This window comes from Nuphar pumila, chromosome 8 (genome assembly GCF_984573655.1).
Source record: "Nuphar pumila chromosome 8, dmNupPumi1.hap1.1, whole genome shotgun sequence".
In the NCBI taxonomy this organism is placed as follows: domain Eukaryota; kingdom Viridiplantae; phylum Streptophyta; class Magnoliopsida; order Nymphaeales; family Nymphaeaceae; genus Nuphar; species Nuphar pumila.
This window is the reverse complement of record NC_143256.1, coordinates 126,483,199-126,504,308: the sequence shown is the minus strand read 5'-3', so window position 1 is coordinate 126,504,308 and position 21,110 is coordinate 126,483,199. Positions and strand designations below refer to the sequence as shown.

Genomic DNA, 21,110 nt, shown 5'->3' with positions numbered 1-21,110 from the left:
ATCACATTACATATAATTTTCATGCTTCACATCCATACTTGATCTATGTCGTTGGTTATGTCAATATACATGATCATTGATGGGTCTAATTACAATTATTGTAATGAAGATCGCTTTGGTTCTATGTTGACATGATCAGATTGTTAGAGATGTCATTTGGTAAGACAGTGTTTTTGAGCTCATAAGGTTATTATATAATGCGTGATTGAATGGTGACATATGTGGCACAAGTGAAAGATTGTTAGATATTTTATTTGGGCCTACAAATGTGATTAATCACTCATTATAAACTGTCTAAGGTGAAGGCCCATTTAAAGTGATCTTATTTGGTTGAGTCATATGACATCTTATAAAGTATGGTTATAATAATGTATAGATACCTTATGTGCCCTCATATATCAATTTCCGATTTTATAATGGGCTGAATTGAAAAGAAGACTATAGGATGGTTATAATTAGGCTATGGTCCCCAAAACCATATATAGTGGTTGTTCTCTTTTGCCTCCCCGTCAAGAAAGAAAATTATTCCTCTCTCATTAGATTTAGAAAAAAAAAGGAAAGGCCACATATAGAAGTTTTGGAAGATCTGACATATCAAGATCTACCGGTGCAACAATGGATTCGAGTACGCTTCTGTATTATGTTTTATTTGTTAATTTATGATCTTTTGAATGATTTAGCATGAACAAATTTAGGGATCATGAAAGATGATTTCCTAAATACGGAACCTACATTTGAAACATATCAAAAATTAGAAACCACTAGACTACTGAGAGGACCAGCAAATAACATATCTAGTTTTTTAGATGAATCATGCCAACTTCTGAAAGACCTAGAAGAGTCCAACTTTGTTTTCCTAAAAAAACATAGATTCAGACCAAACACGTCAAAGTCTTACCAAAAAAAATATCCGGAGTACTTTTAAAATTTAGTTTTCTTCCATCGCACACTTAAGCTTAGTCATAAAACAAGAGAAAAAATTATACAACCACGATTTCATGTTTCTGGACACTTCAAATCAATTATGGGCACAAACTAGAATGGGATTGCCAGTGACCAACTATGCAGATGCTAAAATGCCCCAGATGTGCGACATATAAGTGGTAATCACTCACCAGGCATTCCTCCAGATAAAACAGCACTTTCAACTGGTTCAATACCATATACCTGAAAGACATGAAACAGAACAACCTCAAAAAATGATCTTAATGGGCAACACCATTATCCTAAGATTTCAAGCATAACATTCTTAAATGATGATAACTGCCACCTTCAGATCAGGATTCTTCTCCTTAAGATAGCGCCCAGTACCAGTTATTGTACCCCCAGTCCCAATTCCAGAAATGAAGGCATCAACTTTGCCACCAGAGTTTTTCCAGATCTCAGGTCCAGTTGTCTCATAATGAATCTGCAAAGATACCAAGTTCCTGGTTATTGAGAACCAGCACATTCTGCAGAACATTTTTTCAGAGATTAATAAATAGAAAATTGCACTTCCGTACCTTTGGGTTAGCAGGATTTTCAAACTGTTGAAGAATGTAAGAATTGGGAGTCTTTGCTAGCAACTCTTCAGCCTTCTGAACAACACCTTTCACGCCTTTAGCTGGGTCTGTGAGCACTAGTTCAGCTCCAAAAGCCAGAAGGACCGTTCTTCTCTCAAGACTCATAGAAGCAGGCATGGTGACTATAAGCTTGTAACCCTTGACCGCTGCAACGAATGCCAACCCAATGCCAGTGTTGCCGCTAGTAGGCTCGATCAAGACACTCTTCAGTGTTCACAAAAACACAAAGGTTGCACATGTCACACACACACACACAGAAGCAATCAACTTGAGTCAGTTCAAACCCTAAACATGCCATAATCCTTACAACTAGAATTGAACACTCTAAAAAAATCTACATTCAATGAGACAAATGGCTGAAGCTAGACGGGGCCGAGCAGCTAAATCCAGGGTTAAGATTTGAGAATATCAAGTCCCTATACTTTGCCTCCCTAAAGAAATACCAACAAATGTTTAGTAGAGAGTATTGTAAATAATGTTGTAAAGAATGGAACCAGAAGGCTAAGTTACAAGATATAAAAGGGAGGAAGTCCGAAGTGGTGAGAAGGAAGCAATGTCATTTAAAACCAATACCTCAGCAGCACGGAGATTTATTTTATGATTATTTTGCTTTTCTTAATTAAGTCTCAAGAATATCACGGGAAAAACTTTACAAACTTGAAAAATATAAAACGGGAACTAAGAAAAAACAAATTTTCATAACTTAGGAAAAATATACAAATGTCAACAAAATATAGAAACTAAATATGGACGATGGTCATAGAAAATAAATTCCACAAGATATTCAAATAGGTGGTATCTTTTCAAAGATGGTTGATAATATCTTTTTATGAAAATATTGCAGCAATTTTCCAGAAAATACCCAATATTTGTGACGATGATGCAAAAAGGCCATTCTCCAGATACAATACTGAACTTGAAAAGAATTTCCTAACCTGTCCAGGGGTTATATAACCCTTCTCTTCTGCATCGGCGATCATACTGTACCCAATCCTGTGAAAAACAAAGTCAACCACTGTGAGCACAGGATAAACTTAAGAAAAAGAATGTATATAGGTGACCATAGTACCTATCCTTGACACTAGAGCATGGCTCCATCATCTCCAGCTTAGCCGCAATGCGAGCAACACAGCCATCTACGACATTGTTGAGATACACCAAAGGCGTTTTCCCGATCAACTGTTCAAAACAGAGAGTAGGCAGATTCAAAACAAAACAAAAAGGATGAAGATTCTTCAAGAAGGGACGAACGGGAATTCAATAAAAAGGGCACACCTCGGTGACGTCGTGTGCAATGGAGGTTGGTTCTTCCGCCATCTTCAGACTGTAAAACCAGAATTAAGCGCTAATCCTTATGATCCTTGCAGGATATTTAAAAGTGCATGAAGATAATAAAAACAGCAAGCAGTTAAATAGAAAATTAAACGTACAGGTTTCTTTCCTTATATACAAGGTACACAACTTAACTTTCTTTTCCATATTCATTTCCTGAAAAGTCTAAGATTATATTGAACAGAAAGAAGAACCAGAGTAACCAAACATCTTTTGGCCAATTTGAAAAGAAAAAGGACCGGATCACATTGAATCGGAAATTACTGTTTCTTTGGACGGCACTCTCCAGTAAACATTGATCCAAACACCTTCCCGATACACATTTGTCAAAATTCCCGCAAATTAAAGGAAACCTCCAAACTCCTCTTAGATGTACTATAATTAGCTACTTAAAATACAGTATAAATCAGTGAAAAAGTCGCTAAATTTTCTGGCTTCATGGATTAGGGAGCATAAATAGCAAAGAACCGTTCAGGGAAAATACAGTAAAATCAGCCCAAAAACGACAAAATTTACTCATTTCTTGGATTAGGGAGCACGAACAGCAAAGGATCGCGTAGGGCTACGATATATCCCAGAAGTTCGTTCGTTGAGTTGATCAAACGGAAAAAATAAGATATTTTCCACCGAATTTCTCTAAAAAGTACCGAAAATTTCATTGAAATTAGCTACTTAAAAAAAACAGCAAAAACTTCCAAAATACGCTAAATTTTCAGGATTTTATCAATAAAAAGTCAAAATATCTCCCGATCATCCGGAGCTTCGATCATAACCTCTCTCTCTCTCTCTCTCTCTCTCTCTCTCTCTCTCTCTCTCTCTCTCTCTCGACTTTTGCTTCTGGGTTCAAATCTTCGCCTACGTAACGAAAAAGAAAAACAACGCAAATTCTCTGCTAAACTCAAAAAAAGGAAACCTGCCTCACGAAACAGTAAAAAATCCCCAAAACTCTTACCGATTTTTGCTGAGCTCTGCAACCTCAAACTCTGAGGACGACGACGAGCGAGTTCTGATACAGAAGGTGCTCTGCAGGAGCGTCCCTTTTATAGACGAAGAAGAACGAACAAACGAGTTTACGAGTGACGTCAATTTTTCAAATGCAATTATAAAAAACAATTATTATAATCTCTCACTCACTCTCTCTGAGATTTTTTGTTTTTTTTTCACTCGGAGAAGATACAAAAGGGACGATGGCGAATCATATGAGATAAAAAAAGAACTGTTGAAAAACAAAATACAGACGGCGACGACAGAAATTACGGAAACCCCAGGAATTTTGGTGTCTGCTTCTTAATGACGAATATACCCTTACTCAATTTTTGTATGACTTTCGTACCCTTTATATTTTAACAGTTGACAACCGACCAACCCCGCTGCAATGGACCAGAGAAATGAAAACGGGTCGGACATGGATCTGATTGATCTGACACTGAATCCGATTCAAATACGGATATGATGTGAGCTCCTATGGTGCTGGATCCATCCAACGCGCAAAATTGTCGATCTTAGGATAAAGTATATGGAGTTATACCTAAATCCATTCTAGATACAGTTGCATTTATTTATTTAACAAAGATAGTATTTCTCTTTTGGATAGTCCGAGGTAAAAACAAACTCATCAACAACTGCACATTGGCGGAGTCTACAGTTGGTAAAAACCCCTAACGGTCCTCCCCTGCCCACTGGAGAGGAGAGAAGATCGTATGAAACGCTGGGTGACAGCAGCTAGAGGGTGCAGATCAGGTCATGCTGAACATGAGCGTTTTTGCTCATGCGGACATCGTGGCCGTCTGTTTGCATTTTGGATGAATGCCACGTGGTTTTGTTGACTTTTGAGCTTTTTAAAATGCAAATCGAACGGCCATGATATCAGCATGAGCAAAAACGCTCATGTATGTTCAGCATGACCTGATCCGCTTCCGCAGCTAGAACCATTAATCCGATTCTGGCTGGGTCCCACTTGAACCGAGCTACAGCAGAGTGGGAACAGGGTTAACGGTTCTAGCTGTTGGGTGAGCGTTGCTAGTATCACCCAGTGTTTGATATGATTGGCTCTTACCGGGAGCACACCAATCATCCCTATTTTTTCTTCATGAGATGAACGACAACCCAATCATCGCTATTTTTCCTTGTTTTTCAACCGTTCATTTTTTTGTGCTTTAGATGTCATTCATCCACAAGATGAATGGCTCTGAAAATTCTTGTAGGACCCATCTAAGAGGTAAACTCATCACATGCATGAACAACATCCAACACACATCTTACCATAACCTGTTCTTGTGCCACTATATTGTAGGAGAATGGTAGCTCAACTAACTGAAACTGTGAGTCCACCCAGTGAACTAGGAATCTTAAAATTTCAGGGAGTTGAGGTTGCCAAACAATGGAGTAATAGTGATCGACTGAGATAAACTGAGAGGTCCCCAATTCGAATCCCAAGAGGTTATCTTCATGAACTCTTATCAAAAAAACAAAAGGCCCATAGAATCAATGCAGCAGAAAAATATCGTGAATTAGACAGAGAAGCTCATCTAGTCTAACCACTTAACCCCACTTGCATAAGGTTTGGTGAACTTTTTCAATGTGGCATTTAATCTGTGTGTGCCATAGTGACAAAAGTTTAAAAAGGCAAAATTTATTGGCATGAATAGCGGATCCCCTCATCCCCAAGCTCGTCTCCATAGACATACCCCTTTTAAGATCTCATAAATGCAAATTGTTTTGATCCAATGAGAAGTCATACCCAAGGGGTTTGGTGCAGTGGAAAGGGACCCTAGGCCATTAGACGGGAACACAAGATTCAAATATCACGAGCGCCACTCTCTTGCGTAAGCCAAAACAAGGTGACTTCCTGAGGGGCAAGGAGTGCGTCCACCAAGTTTTACGCTACCAGCTACCAGGACAGTGATGGTAAGTACAACAGGCTAAGCCAGTGCAACTAGGTCTCCGATTTGAGGGTGGTTAATTTCTTCATGTCACAAAAAAGAAGAGAAAAAATTGGAACCTCATCGATGCAATCTATATAGTCTATTTAGTGAACATTGGCATTTGAATCACCAAAATCTGATCTGCCTCCATAATTTTCTGGCTATTCAGAAATCAACGGCCGAAAATTTCTTTGATTTAAAAAATGACTTTTCCTATCAACTTGACCATGTTGAAATCCATCTACAGGGTCGCGTGCTCGATATGTTTTTGCTGGTACCGATGTAGATTTAGATGGGTCAATATGGTTCAATTTCTTGATCCAAAATCTCAAATCAATGCACGTGAACCAAGAAGACGATGGATCATTTATCATGTACTAGCCATCCATTTAAAACCGCACAAGCTAAGGGTTGGTAAACGAGCGGAACAAACCAAACAGGGCAGGCTTCAACTTGGTTTGTTTACCAGTGGATTGAGCTCATGGCTTTGCCCGTGTTCGTTTTCAGCTGACATGAGATCAGCTCATCCTAGAATGAGACGAGCTGAACATGAGCTGGCTCGTGTAAAAACATTCCAGGTTATTTATAAATGGAATATATATATATATTCATATATTACACTCAAAATATATACTTTTTATATATTAAACGCAATAGTTCATATTTTATGTATATATTTCATTCATCTTTCTCTTATTATATATATTTTATGCATTGTTTTTTTAATATATTACACTTACAATATATATCATATATATAAAATATATATTCTTTATCTATACGCGCTCTCCCAAGCCAAGCCAAACACCCTATGTTTGGGCCCAAGCCATTTAAGCCAAATGAGCTGCTCATGGCTTAGCTCACCAGCTATATGAACCGATCACAAGCTGCTCGGTTAGTGTCAGGCTTTACTGCAGACCAACCCAGCAGATGCCTTTCAAACTGCAAGAGATTTCAGAGGACCTGCAATCAGAACAGAGAAAATGGGGGTAAACCGAGAAGGGACCTCAAAATATACTTTAATAAAAGCAGATTTGCACAAGCTCATTCGCCACCATGAAACCACATCCATAATGGGGCAATGAGCACCAAATAATCAAAACCATGTAACCAGACCGAACTGATGAAGTATCCCACTCAATAAAAACAAATGTAATAAACTTTATGACAATAGCATTTCGTGAGTCCATCCCCACCGTCATTTAGAATGACATCAAGGTTTTCAAGAAACCATGATGGTGTATGACATATGAATGAGTGATATTGTACTCTAAGTCATTGAGACATGCTTCTACAATGAGTAGGGGTTCGATGCGAGCCCATGAGATGGGAACATGCACCAGACTATAAAGAACACATATACTATTCGTCTTCATAAGTAGCTTGAATGAGCTAAAGGTACCAGAGCAATACGGGGTTGAGTATAAATGAGTGAAACAAAATAAAGTGGTTATCCTGACCAAGTACTTGGGTTACTGAACCCTAATATCTACCTATTTGTTTTAAAGCACATGAAATAATCTTACTAAAAAGACAACTTTTATATCCATTCAGAGTGGACCTACCTTTGAGAGGGTAGGTGGTACTACCCTATAAGCGATGAGTTAGTCCACCAAAGAATAATGTTATGCATAAGATAAAAATATATTTAATAATATAATCAATTAAATATATTCTTTTTTATATTTATTAGTGTGATTATTGTAAAGCATGCACTTTCCTATGAAATAAATCTATGCAAAAATTATTGATAAACCGTGACATTTGAGTTGTACATATAGATATAAATTGTGGCACCTAAATATGTTTTTAATATTTTGAGTTACTTGGAATTAGTATATACCTACTAGACTGTCACAAGTCTGATCCTTTTTATGGACAAATTATTGTAAGCAAAGACTACGATGCAGAATGGATGCAGAATGTTGCGACGTTGTTGACCGAGCCAATCATTTTTCTTTTCTAGGTACTAAATTCACACATATAACATTATATCGGTTTTGTAATATTACACCATTATTTTGAATGAAAGTTATTTTATTTTTATCATGTTATCCTCTTTCGAATTCGGTATAATTGTTTTGAAGTGTAATGTAACTCATCTGAGGTTTTGAACCAAAGATTTAAAGGTTTTCTTTGATGATTTTAAAGATAAAAGAAAAGTTTTAAATTTTCACGTAAAATTCACAAGGTTAAAAATCTCAGGGTGTTACAGTTCATAAATATAGGATAAGCATGTAAATATGTAATTATTTTTTTTATTAATTTTGTAAATTGATTTTTATATTTATAGAAGAAATGTGAGATGCAAGCAATTCTTTATTATTATTTAGATTAAATTATTTTGATTATATACGTAACTCATAAAGAATTATTACATGCAAGCAATTCTTTATGATTATTTAATTAATTATAATTATTTTAATTCAAATTAAGTTAAAAAGAATACCATGTGAATATATATTATGATTGTAAAAAAAAACTTGAAACAAATTTGTCTTATAAATGTATTTTAAAATATCACATATGAGAGCTGTGATATATTTTGTGTACATAATTTCGTACACTCTAGAGACCTGATAAGTATGATGCCATTAAATTGTTTCACTTATTTTTATTAAAAAAATTCAAGTTCACAAAGGTGAACAAGTAAATGTTACAATACATTGTAGATTAGGTTAATTTAAACTTTATTTGAGTTTCCATGATTTTTGGCTTGTATCTACTTTGATATTCATTCAATTGAATAAAATATTTTTGAAATAATTGTTGTAGTTTATCCTCTTCCCTTTATACTACCACCTACTAAACTTGATAGCTGCCAAATCTAAGATTCAAAGGTTGCCACGTTTTCTAAAATGCATAAACTATGTCCCAATGCCAGTTTCCAAATAGAGCCTAAAGCAACCTTTCAGGCAATTGGGACTTTGCTTGAATAGTTTAGGGATACACACAAAACCTCAGGAGAAGGAAACATGAAACTTAGGGGGCGTTTGTTTGCATGTCATGGAAGAGGAAGTTGTGGCACCTCTTTTGCGGTTTTCTCTTCTACAGAAACGGAATCGGACCCCCTCTTTTGCGGTTTTCTCTTCTACAGAAACTTAGGGGGCGTAGAAATGCATGCTCATCGATGCATTTCAGCAAAAAATGCCCATTTTCCATGTCAGGCAAACACGCTCTTAAGCTGGACATGAATTAATGGAAGAATGACGATCACAGTAAGACTGTTAATGTAAACTTCCAAATTGGCATTTTTGAGAAATCATCACAGCAAGGTTAGTACTTTGCTTTCTATTTTTTTGTTTTTGGGATATTGGATCCACCTCGGATACAAAATCCAGTTTATGCTTAACTGCCAAAAATTCCAAAAGCATAAGCTCTCTCCCACAGACAATTTCCAAACAGAGCCTAAAGAGGCTTTTCAGACAGTTGGGACCATAGGCACTGTTTGAATACTTTTAGGAAAATGCACAAAACCTCAAGAAAAGGAAACATGGAACTTAAGCTAGATGATACATGAACTGTTGGAAGTTTGAATCTGGATCTATTACCAATCCATCTAATTGAAGCTATTTTCACTCTTCTTTTTTTGTGGGTGGGTGGAGGGGTGCTTCCTGCTTACTCAACAAGGTGCAGTAGCCTCTGTAGGTACGCCACATCTAATAAATAAGCATGCTTTAGGCTGGACTTTTTTCATATTTAAACGGAAAAACCACCCCTAGGATAAGAGACTTATTAGTGTTGGCTCTGCCTGCCGTACTTAGGGTCACTGTCCTGACAGTAGTGTAAAACTCCATGAGCTCACCCCAAGACCTGAAACACCCTTTCTCGATTTAGCATAGAAGATAGAGTTCAACTCCAATGCTACAGCTGCATCAGCAGAACACGTGATATATTTTTTTATTTTTCACGTGTTGGGGAGGACATGATTCATCTTGACCAATTTGTGACACTAATATATTATCTTCAGAAACATGTCCATCATGGACCAAATATTTATAATGCCCATCCCTCAAGCAAAATTTGATGTTAATGCAACCCCTCATAGAACCAAGTATAGTGACTTAGTACCAACTGGGGCTCCATTTGTCTGGTAGGAGCAGCTAGTGCATGTCACCTTGTGTTGGAACTTTGCAGGTTCAAAACCCAATGATATAGTTGTATAACTGGTAGGAGTCTGCCTAACCCCAACTTGCCTTTCAAAAAAAAATAATAATATATATATACTGTGTTAGCCATTTATAGGGATGAATAGTGGATCCCCTCATCCCTAAGCTCATCTCCATCGACATACCCCTTTAAAGATATCATTATGTTTTGATCCAATAGGAAGTGATACCCAAGGGGTTTGGTGTAGTGGCAAGGGACCTAGGCCATTAGACTGGCACACAAGATTCAAATATCACGGGCACCGCTCTCTTGCTTAAGCCAAACCAAGGTGACTTCCTGAGGGGCAAGGAGTACATTCACAAAGTTTAAAGCTACCAGGACAGTGACCCTAAGTACAACAGGCTAAACCAGTACAACTAGGTCTCCCATTTGCGGGTGGTTTCTTCATATCACAAATAAAAAGAGAGAAAATTGGAACCTCATCTATGCTATCTATATGGTCTGTTTAGTGGAACATAGGCATTTGAATCACCAAAATCTGATCGGCCTGCATAATTTTCTGGCTATTCAAAAATCAACGGCCGAAAATTTCTTTAATTTAAAAAAATGAGTTTTCCTATCAACTTGACTATGTTGAAATCCATCGTCAGGGTCTGATTTTATCCAAGCAACTTGCAGCCGTGAGATCCCCAGAAGGATGTATGACGATAAGGACGACACCATGGACGTGCAGATCCCACTCTGTGTGTGTGTGTATGTGCTCGATATGTTTTTGCTGGTACCAAAGTAGTTTTAGATGGGCTGGTAAGCGAGCTGATCGAACCAAACAGGGCAGGTTTGAACTCGGCTCGTTTACCAGTGGATTTAGCTCATGGCTATGTACATGGAATATATATTTTTTCATATATTACACTCAAAATATATACTTTTTATATATTAAACTTGATAGTTCATATTTTATGTATATATTTCATTCATCTTTCTCTTATTATATATATTTTATGCATTATATCATACATAAAAAAATATATGTTCTTTATCTATACCAGCTCTCCCTCTCCCGAGCCAAGCCAAACACCCTATGTTCAGGATCGAATCATTTAAGCTAAACGAGCTGCTCGTGGCTCGGTTCGTACACTAGCAGGACCAGATTTTAGTGCCAGGCTTTACTGCAGACCAACCCAGCGCCTTTCAGACTGCAAGAGATTTCAGAGGTCCTGCAATCAGAACAGAAAGAAAATGGGGGTCCACTGAGAAGAAGGGACCTCAACAATACTTTCATAAAAGCAGATTTACACAAGCTCGTTCACCACCAAGGGAACCACATCCATAATGGGGCAATGAGCACCAACTAATCAAAACCATGTAACCAGGCCGAACTGATGATGAATCTCACTCATTAAAAACAAATGCAACAAACTTCATGACAATAGCATTTCATGAGTCCATCCCCACCGTCATTCATCGTCATTTAGAATGACATCATTGGAAAACAAATTATTATTAAAACAAAAGAAGACAGCAGGAAGGAAGAGAAGACAATTACGGCAAGTATTCAGAAACAACCCGCAAAATCTGTGACCAGCCCCACAAGCTTTTAACATTCAGGGCTCAAAGACCATGTTCTCAGCTTCCTTTTTGATAGATTCGAACAGAACAGAGGACAGATAACGCTCACCAAAGCTGGGGAAAACAACCTAAAGGAAATAGAAAAGGTCATCAGGAAATGCAAGTGGGTAGTTGTCTGCTATTGATCAAATAATATAATGTACTGTAGTAGCCCACAATTTTCATTTTTCACTGTGCATGATGCAGTTTGAAACTTTGAAAGCAAGACAACGAATACAAGAGTCAGCGCGTAAGCAGGATAGTGTGAAGCACAAAAGTGGAACTTGATAAGTTGCCAAACTATGACTGATTGGTGATGGCCGCCCTCCGAACCAGTTCAAACCAGCCCACAAATACTGAATCACATTCCATGCAAGAGCAACTACACTACGATGCTCCTATAAATCTCTTCCATGGCATTGCAGCGTCTAGCTCTCTCACACACACACAGATTGACAGTCAAGTACACTACATTGGACTACGGTTTTGCAGCCCAAGACAACGTTCAACTTGCATGTGTTAAGCATACAGCTAGTGGAGAGAGAGAGAAGCTTATCATGGCACATTTGAGTTATAAATCTAATCAGTACCATTTTATTGAAAAACAGATAAATTAAGACAATGGTCACATCCACATTGCATAAACATCTTTTTTTTTAAAGATAGGCTTATTATATGAGATGAGGGTTGTGTTTATGCATGAAATACTAATGATGAAACTTGTAAATTAATAAAAGAAAACCATTTACTTACAACTATGAGCTTCCCGGTATTTTCTGGCCGCTTGGCAATCCTAATTGCAGCAGCAGCTGCAGCCCCTGACGATATGCCCACCTGTCTCAGAATAAACCAGTTAGCATAATTTCTTCTGCACTATGATCTACAAGATATCAAGGTTGGCCCTCTTATGTAGCTAACAAGATTAGGCAGAGCAAATGGGCAATTTGCTTGTCCTTCGGATCAAGAACTACATTTTCTGCATATCACCTACTCTGAAGGATGGATAACAAGAATTTATTTATGTTTTGCATGTGAACCACGCATTGCACCATATGGTGAGACCATCAAGTGATCACACCAATAAGGAGTGAGGCCAACCATAATTTTCCTCGCTAAATCAGAAAAAGAACAACAATATTGTTAAGTGATTATTGGAGATCCAAGAACCGAAGCTTCAATACCGCACATTCAATGTTGAAATCTGTGGCACAAGAAATTAACTCACCAGCAAACCTTCTTTAAGAGCAAGCAGCTTGGCGGTTTCAATTGCTTCCTCACTTGATATCTGAGAAATGGAAACAATAAATACACTAAATGAGAAAGCAAATCTGTATAGTACAATACTGCACAATAAGGAAGGTGCATATCAGGACTGCTACTCAAACACAAGAATGTAGAACTGATTCAATATTCTTTGTAAAAGAACCACAATTACATGTGCAATCATCTGTCGCTTAAAAAGCATTTCGGTATTTATGTAATGATAAAGATATTTGCTTAATATGTTTATATTGGTGGAAAATATTAATTATTTTTCACTCACATCTAAAAGATAATAAAAGTAATCAATATAAGCAATAACCATAAGATTTGAGGGGGAAAAAATCCATGTCAGGCTTATAAATCAAATTAGAGAGGCATACAGAAAGACTTACTTGAATAATCTCATCAATAAGATCGACATCCAAAACCCCAGGAATAAAACCAGCACCAATTCCTTGGATCATGTGAGGACCTGAAACATTTTAGCAAACATTAGAAGAGCTTCGATAATTTCAAACAAGAATAGAAACAAGTAAAATGGAATAGTTAGTACATAAAAGGCATGGCAGAAACAGGTATTCCACAAGATCTACAACTGCATTTTTCTCTTGTTCATTTTAAATAAGGTCCCAAGAAATCCAATGGTTTGCCATTAATTGATTATCACATGACAAGCTACATGTAGCATATCTTTTCTCCAATCTTGGCACAATCCCATAAATCAGTGTGATACAACATCCTTTTCGGCCCTACACATAAATTGGTCCAACGCTGCTTCGGTCATCTAGATCGTTAACACCTCTGACTTGCATTTGGCTAAAAACTTGCTCATCCCTGCTGCTGTTTTCAACTAAAAATTTCCACACTTTGACTTTCTAATAGCAAATTACCGGTAATACCTCTAGTCATATTCTGTTAAAAGTTCAATCACCAATTCAATCTGTAAGACCTACTCAAAATCGATCTTGGTATTCGGCAGTAAGGGTTAGACCTCTAAAAGACCGAAAACCGATTCCTCACTGAAGGCAGAAACTATGGTTCAGTTATGTCAGAGGGGAATTGAAGATGAAAAACATAGTTAGGATTACAGAGCTTGGATAGTAACTGCATATGACAATTGTGTAATGACAACTTAACACATACCTAAGGGGTTCTAACAATTTGGAACATATCAAAAATTAGAAACCACTAGACTATTGAGAGGACCAACAAATAACATATCTAGTTTTTTAGATGAATCATGCCAACTGCTGAAAGACCTAGAAGAGTCCAACTTTGTTGCCATAAAAAACCATAGATTCAGAACAAACACGTCAATGTCTTGCCAAAAAAAAAAAATCCGGAGTACTACTAAAATTTTTAAAAATTCTGTTTATTCCATTGCACACTTAAGCCTAGTCATTAAACAAGAGAAAAAATTATACAACCAAGATTTTATGTTTCTGGACACTTTCAAATCAATTATGGCCACAAACTAGAATGGGATTGCCAGTGACCAACTATGCAAATGCTAAAAATGCCCCAGATGTGTGACATATAAGTGGTAATCACTCACCAGGCTTTCCTCCAGATAAAATAGCACTTTCAACTGGTTCAATACCATATACCTGAAAGACATGAAACAGAACAACCTCAACAAATGATCTTAATGGGTAACACCATTATCCTAAGATTTCAAGCATAACATTCTTAAATGATGATAAATTCAACCTTCAGATCAGGATTCTTCTCCTTAAGATAGCGCCCAGTACCAGTTATTGTACCCCCAGTCCCAATTCCAGAAATGAAGGCATCAACTTTGCCACCAGAGTTTTTCCAGATCTCAGGTCCAGTTGTCTCATAATGAATCTGCAAAGATACCAAGTTCCTGGTTATTGAGAACCAGCACATTGAGATTAATAAAAAGAAAAATGCAATTCCGTACCTTTGGGTTAGCAGGATTTTCAAACTGTTGAAGAACGTAAGAATTGGGAGTCTTTGCTAGCAACTCTTCAGCCTTCTGAACAGCACCTTTCATGCCTTTAGCTGGGTCTGTGAGCACTAGTTCAGCTCCAAAAGCCCGAAGGATCGTTCTTCTCTCAAGACTCATAGAAGCAGGCATGGTGATTATAAGCTTGTAACCCTTGGCCGCTGCGATGAATGCCAACCCAATGCCAGTGTTGCCACTAGTAGGCTCGATCAAGACACTCTTCGGTGTTCATAAAAACACAAAGGTTGCACATATCACAGAGAGAGAGAGAGAGAGAGAGAGAGAGAGAAGCAATCAACTTGAGTCAGTTCAAACCCGATACATGCCATAATCCTTACAACTAGAATTGAACACTTTCAAAAAAGATACATTCAATGGGACAAATTGCTGAAGCTACACGGGGCCGAGCAGCTAAATCCAGGGTTAAGATTTGAGAATATCAAGTCCCTATACTTTACCTCCCGAAAGAAACACCAACAAATGTTCAGTAGAGAGTATTGTAAATAATGTTGTAAAGAATGGAACCAGAAGGCTATGTTACAAGATAATAAAGGGCAGAAATTCGAAGTGGTGAGAAATAAGCAATATCATTTAACATCAATACCTCAGCAGCACGGAGATTTATTTTATGATTATTTTGCTTTTCTTAATTAAGTCTCAAGAATAACACGGGAAAATCTTTACAAACTTGAAAAATATAAAACGGGAACTAAGAAAAAAAAAATCATAACTTAAGAAAAATATACAAATGTCAACAAAATATAGAAACTAAATATGGACAATGATCATAGAAAATAAATTCCACAATATATTCAAATTGGTGGTATATTTTCAAAGATGGTTGATAATATCTTTTTATGAAAATATTGCAGCATTTTTCCAAAAAATACCCAATATTTGTGACGATGATGCAAAAAGGCCATTCTCCAGATACAATACTGAACTTGAAAAGAATTTCCTAACCTGTCCAGGGGTTATATAACCCTTCTCTTCTGCATCGGCGATCATACTGTACCCAATCCTGTGAAAAACAAAGTCAACCACTGTGAGCACAGGATAAACTTAAGAAAAAGAATGTATATAGGTGACCATAGTACCTATCCTTGACACTAGAGCATGGCTCCATCATCTCCAGCTTAGCCGCAATGCGAGCAACACAGCCATCTACGACATTGTTGAGATACACCAAAGGCGTTTTCCCGATCAACTGTTCAAAACAGAGAGTAGGCAGATTCAAAACAAAACAAAAAAGGATGAAGATTCTTCAAGAAGGGATGAACGGGAATTCAATAAAAAGGGCACACCTCGGTGACGTCGTGTGCGATGGAGGTTGGTTCTTCCGCCATCTTCACACTGTAAAACCAGAATTAAGCGCTAATCCTTATGATCCTTGCAGGATATTTAAAAGTGCATGAAGATGATAAAAACAGCAAGCAGTTAAATAGAAAATTAAACGTACAGGTTTCTTTCCTTATATACAAGGTACACAACTTAACTTTATTTTCCATATTCATTTCCTGAAAAGTCTAAGATTATATTGAACAGAAAGAAGAACCAAAGTAACCAAACATCTTTCGGCCAATTTGAAAAGAAAAAGGACCGGATCACATTGAATCGGAAATTACTGTTTCTTTGGACGGCACTCTCCAGTAAACATTGATCCAAACACCTTCCCGATACACATCTGTCAAAATTCCCGCAAATTAAAGAAAACCTCCAAACTCCTCTTAGATGTACTATAATTAGCTACTTAAAATACAGTATAAATCAGTGAAAAAGTCGCTAAATTTTCTGGCTTCATGGATTAGGGAGCATAAATAGCAAAGAACCGTTCAGGGAAAATACAGTAAAATCAGCCCCAAAACGCCAAAATTTCCTCATTTCTTGGATTAGGGAGCACGAACAGCAAAGGATCGCGTAGGGCTACGATATATCCCAGAAGTTCGTTCGTTGAGTTGATCAAACGAAAAAAAAAAGATATTTTCCACCGAATTTCTCTAAAAAGTACCGAAAATTTCATTGAAATGCTACTTAAAAAAAACAGCAAAAACTTCCAAAATACGCTAAATTTTCAGGATTTTATCAATAAAAAGTAATAATATCTCCCGATCATCCGGAGCTTCGATCATAAACTCTCTCTCTCTCTCTCTCTCTCTCTCTCTCTCTCTCTCTCTCTCTCTCTCTCTCTCTCTCTCCCTCTCGACTTTTGCTTCTGGGTTCAAATCTTCGCCTACGTAACGTAAAAGAAAAACAACGCAAATTCTCTGCTAAACTCAGAAAAAGGAAACCTGCCTCACGAAACAGTAAAAAATCCCCAAAGCTCTTACCGATTTTCGCTGAGCTCTGCAACCTCAAACTCTGAGGACGACGAGTAGCGAGTTCTGATACAGAAGGCGCTCTGCAGGAGCGTCCCTTTTATAGACGAAGAAGAACCACCAAACGAGTTTACGAGTGGCGTCAATTTTTCAAATGCAATTATAAAAAACGATTATTATAATCTCTCTCTCTCTCTCTCTCTGAGATTTTTTGTTTTTTTTTCACTCGGAGAAGATACAAAAGGGACGATGGCGAATGGCGAATCATATGAGATAAAAAAAGAACCGTTGAAAAAAAAAAAACAGACGGCAACGACAGAAATTACGGAAACCCCAGGATTTTTGGTGCTGCTTCCTACTGACGAATCTACCCTTACTCAAATTTAATATGACTTTCGTACCCTTTGTATTTTTGCAGTTGACCCGTATGCGCCAAGTCCAACCCACCAACCCCGTTGCAATGGACCAGAGAAATGAAAACGGATCGGATATGGATCCGCTTGATCTGACACTGAATCCAATTCAAATACGGATATGATGTGAACTCCTATGGTGCTGGATCCATACAACGCACAAAATTGTAGATTTTAGGATAAAGTATATGGAGTTATACCTAAATCCATTTTAGATCCAGTTGCATTTATTTATTTAACAAAGATAGTGTTTCTCTTTTGGATAGTCCAAGGAAAAAACAAACCCATCAACAACTGAACATTGGCAGAGTCTACAGTCGGTAAAAATCTCTTGGGGTCCTCCCCGAGAGGAGATCGTATGAAATATCACCGGGTAACAGCTAGAACCATTAATCCTATTCTGGCTGCGTCCCACTTGAACCGAGCTACAGCAGAGTGGGGACAGGGTTAACGCTCCTAGTTGTTTTGTAACATTGCTAATATCACCCACTGTCTTACCGAGAGTACACCAAGCTTGGACTGAACCCTGTAGCAAGAAGGTGGGGGCCCTGTGGGTGTCCAAGGTGGCCCCCCTGTGGGTGTCCAACTTGTGACATCCTGTCAATTTGGTGACATTCACAAATTGACCCTACCAGACGAGAAGAGGTCATGTAGGCTCGAACATCATGATAAATAATAAATAGAACCTTGATTAGTTTGACTCAAGGATGATAAAATAGTAATGATCGTGCAAATGAAGTCAGGGATGGATTCATGGGCTTGCTCAAAGCGTGCCTAAAAAATATTAACATGCACCATATTGTGGACCGTATCAGATCAAAGGTTGGATGTCGTTCATCTCAACGTCACTATTTTTCTTTGTTTTTCGGCCGTTCATTTTCTGTGCTCTAGATGTCATTCATCAACAAGATGAGCGGCACTGAAAATTTTTGTAGGACCCATCTAAGAGGTAAACTCATCACATGCATGAACAACATCAACACACACCTTAACATAACCAGTTCTTGTGCCACTATATTGCAGGAGAATGGTAGCTCGCCTAACTCAAACTGTGAGTCCATCCAGTGAACCAGGAATCTTGAAATTTCAGGGAGTTGAGGTTGCCAAACAATAGAGTAATAGTGATCGACTGAGATAATTGGATTATTATGTCCAAATATGAAAACCGCATCATAACTGAGAGATCCCTAGTTCGAATCCCAAGAGGTTATCTTCAAGAATTCTTATCAAACAAATAAAAAATAGTGATCGACTGAGATGATTGGATTATTAGCTCCAAATATCACAACCACATCATAACTGAGAGGTCCCGAGTTCGAATCCCAAGAGGTTATCTTCAAGAATTCTTATCAAACAAATAAAAAGCAAAAACTATGGGCTAAATTAATATTCCTTTCATCGGCCCATAGAATCAAAGCAGCAGAAAAATATCATGAATTAGACAGAGAAGCTCATCTAGGCTAACCACTTAACCCCACTTGCATAAGGTTTGGTGAACTTTTTCAATGTGGCATTTAATCTGTGTGTGTCTGTGTACATTTTTTTTTCTTTTCTTTTCTTGGTGAGCAAGTTGGGAGACAACCCTCACTGGGATTCTAACTCAAGTAATGCATTTGGATAAGGGAAAATTTGATGGCAAATAAGAATTCTTGCAGTGAAGGGTTTGAAAAAATGGAATACAAGATGATCCATGTACTGACGTAAGCAGTGACCTCTTCTCTGGAAACTCCTGAGAAAAGAAAAACTTCAGTTAGCATCTTTTAAATAGTTTGGATTCGACCAACGGGCCTCCGCTTGTCTGGCAGGAGCAGTTAGTGCACGGCACCTTGTGTTGGGATGTTGCAAGTTCGAATCCCAATGATATGGTTGTATAGCTGGTAGGGGTCTGCCTAACCTCAGCTTTCTCTGTCTAAAAAAATAGCGTGGATTCTTATTTAGTGCTCCCACATGTCTTTTGTTTGAGGGCTTCATCCACATGGATTTCACTTCCACTAATCTCTATCCAATTCTCAAAACAAAGAGAAAAACATGCCTTTGTTTTTTTAGTGAGTGGTACTCCTTTCATGGGAAAGGGCACACAATTAAAAAAAGAACCATGGAGTCCTTTTTCCATAGGAAAGGGTTAGGCAAAGATTTTTCACATGAAATGGCAAGCTCATTGCAAGAAAACGTGAGACCCACTATGGTGACACAGTTTCTGTCAAACCCGTTTGTTTCCCATCTTGCAGAAAATTGTTTCCTGTCACAGAAGACCTCCCACTTTTCTTATTAAACAAATGAATTCTAATGCATAACTTGTTACTTTTCTCATGTATTCATGCCAATTCACAATTCACTGTAACCAAATATTTAGTTTTTTTTCATAAAAAAGTGAGAAAGTTGGCTTTGTACATCTATTAATTCATTTCAACCAAACAAGAATACGAGAACATATCCCCATCATCTGACATAATTGGATCCATCCCACATTCAATTATAGCCCCTCAGCCAAGGTTTAGGATTAGTCCACATCAGGTGGTCAGGGACGGGCACGGGCAGTGGGTTTGGAGGGTTGCGGGTGATAGAGAGAGAAGTTGTAATTGGTAGCCACCATCGCAGGGCGTCTTTGCCCAGTTGAATCAAATGCTAACAAAAACAGTGAGTTCTGTCCTGAACAAGACATGTGTCCTGTCCAAGCTTGAACAAGCAGTCAAACACACCCTAATCCTAGCATCCATATGCATCAATTGGACATAGGGGTGTCAATGGGTCGGGTTTGACTCAGACCCGACCTATACCAAACCCTACAGTGTTATGGTTTGGTGACAAATAAGAAAGCCCGATTAGAATATGTAGAGCCAGGTATGGTTTATGAAATTTCATAACAGACCCGGGCCTGACCTGAGTTCCGATTAAGAACTGCATTTTTTTTAAGGTAAAAATGATAAAAATATTATTTTATCGGGAGTCTGGTTCATGTAATCCTTATAGTATCTGGGTATGGTTTTTCTTATGATAGGCACAATTAGACCAGGGTCTGAGCCCGGTACCTTCATCTCAAATGAGGTTTGGGTATGGTTTCACCTGGGTCCTAATCAAACCCGACCCGTTTGGACAGCTAGGATCAACACAACATATATCCTCTAATGTCATATATTAGAGTAGCGACTCCTTTTTGCAAGAAAACTTTGAACGCAGATAAAATTTCTTATACTTCAGGTCAGTATCCGAACACAACAATAGTGTAATTCTACTAAATATATCTTTTTTTTATCTAGCACATTTAAATCCATGGTTAAGATCTTTACTGAATATATAAGTAACCCTATTTGACTGCAAGGTGATTTGGAGGGATATATTAGTCATTTTAAAATAATAGCATGGGTACGTGTGACAGTGTGAGTAAACGGAAAGAAAAACGATTTCTTGAAAGGTTCCTTTGGACAATTTGGCACTGCCAATAGACCCATTGGGTTTGGCTTAGTGGGATGGGGGTCTAGACTGTTAGACGGGCAGTCTAGGTTCAAATCCCATGAGCACATGTAAATATTGCAACCTATCAGCTATTTAAACTAGTTGGATTCCGATTTGGCTTTCTCCTTTATAATTATAATTTGACTCCAAATCCGATTAGG

At 37.8% G+C, this 21,110-nt stretch overlaps 2 protein-coding genes across 8 annotated transcripts in view; both read right to left on the bottom strand.

The window, feature by feature from the left end:
• Positions 1-4,042, bottom strand: part of LOC149830673 (cysteine synthase-like) — a 52,096-nt gene extending 48,054 nt beyond the window's left edge. For 2 of the 5 annotated variants that reach the window (XM_090016682.1, XM_090016685.1), the window contains exons 1-7: positions 3,847-4,042; positions 2,838-2,886; positions 2,632-2,741; positions 2,498-2,555; positions 1,503-1,766; positions 1,271-1,408; positions 1,116-1,167 (exon numbers count right to left, since the gene is read on the bottom strand). In XM_090016682.1, the coding sequence (XP_089872808.1) occupies positions 1,116-1,167; positions 1,271-1,408; positions 1,503-1,766; positions 2,498-2,555; positions 2,632-2,741; positions 2,838-2,879 (664 nt within the window). In that variant the 5' untranslated portion in view covers positions 2,880-2,886; positions 3,847-4,042. The remainder of the gene's footprint in view (positions 1-1,115; positions 1,168-1,270; positions 1,409-1,502; positions 1,767-2,497; positions 2,556-2,631; positions 2,742-2,837; positions 2,887-3,846) is intronic. The other 3 variants (XR_016433915.1, XM_090016684.1, XM_090016683.1) reach the window with 3 other exon arrangements.
• Positions 4,043-10,838: 6,796 nt separating this feature from the next.
• LOC149830672 (cysteine synthase-like) lies at positions 10,839-17,174 on the bottom strand. 3 transcript variants are annotated; one of them, XR_016433914.1, is made up of 13 exons: positions 17,096-17,117; positions 16,394-16,452; positions 16,073-16,121; positions 15,866-15,975; positions 15,732-15,789; positions 14,724-14,987; positions 14,510-14,647; positions 14,355-14,406; positions 13,192-13,271; positions 12,762-12,821; positions 12,290-12,370; positions 11,475-11,625; positions 10,839-11,145 (listed from the first exon to the last, which is right to left on the bottom strand). XR_016433914.1 is itself a non-coding variant. In XM_090016680.1 (12 exons), the coding sequence occupies exons 2-12, from the start codon at positions 16,450-16,452 to the stop codon at positions 11,533-11,535; spliced, it is 1,044 nt and encodes a 347-aa protein (XP_089872806.1). In that variant the 5' UTR covers positions 17,096-17,115; the 3' UTR covers positions 11,309-11,532. The 3 variants fall into 3 exon arrangements, 2 of the variants coding, with proteins under 2 accessions (XP_089872806.1, XP_089872807.1); XM_090016680.1 differs by lacking the exon at positions 10,839-11,145 and having other exon boundaries at positions 11,309-11,625; positions 17,096-17,115; XM_090016681.1 differs by lacking the exons at positions 10,839-11,145; positions 16,394-16,452 and having other exon boundaries at positions 11,309-11,625; positions 17,096-17,174.
• Between the last annotated feature and the right edge of the window lie 3,936 nt (positions 17,175-21,110).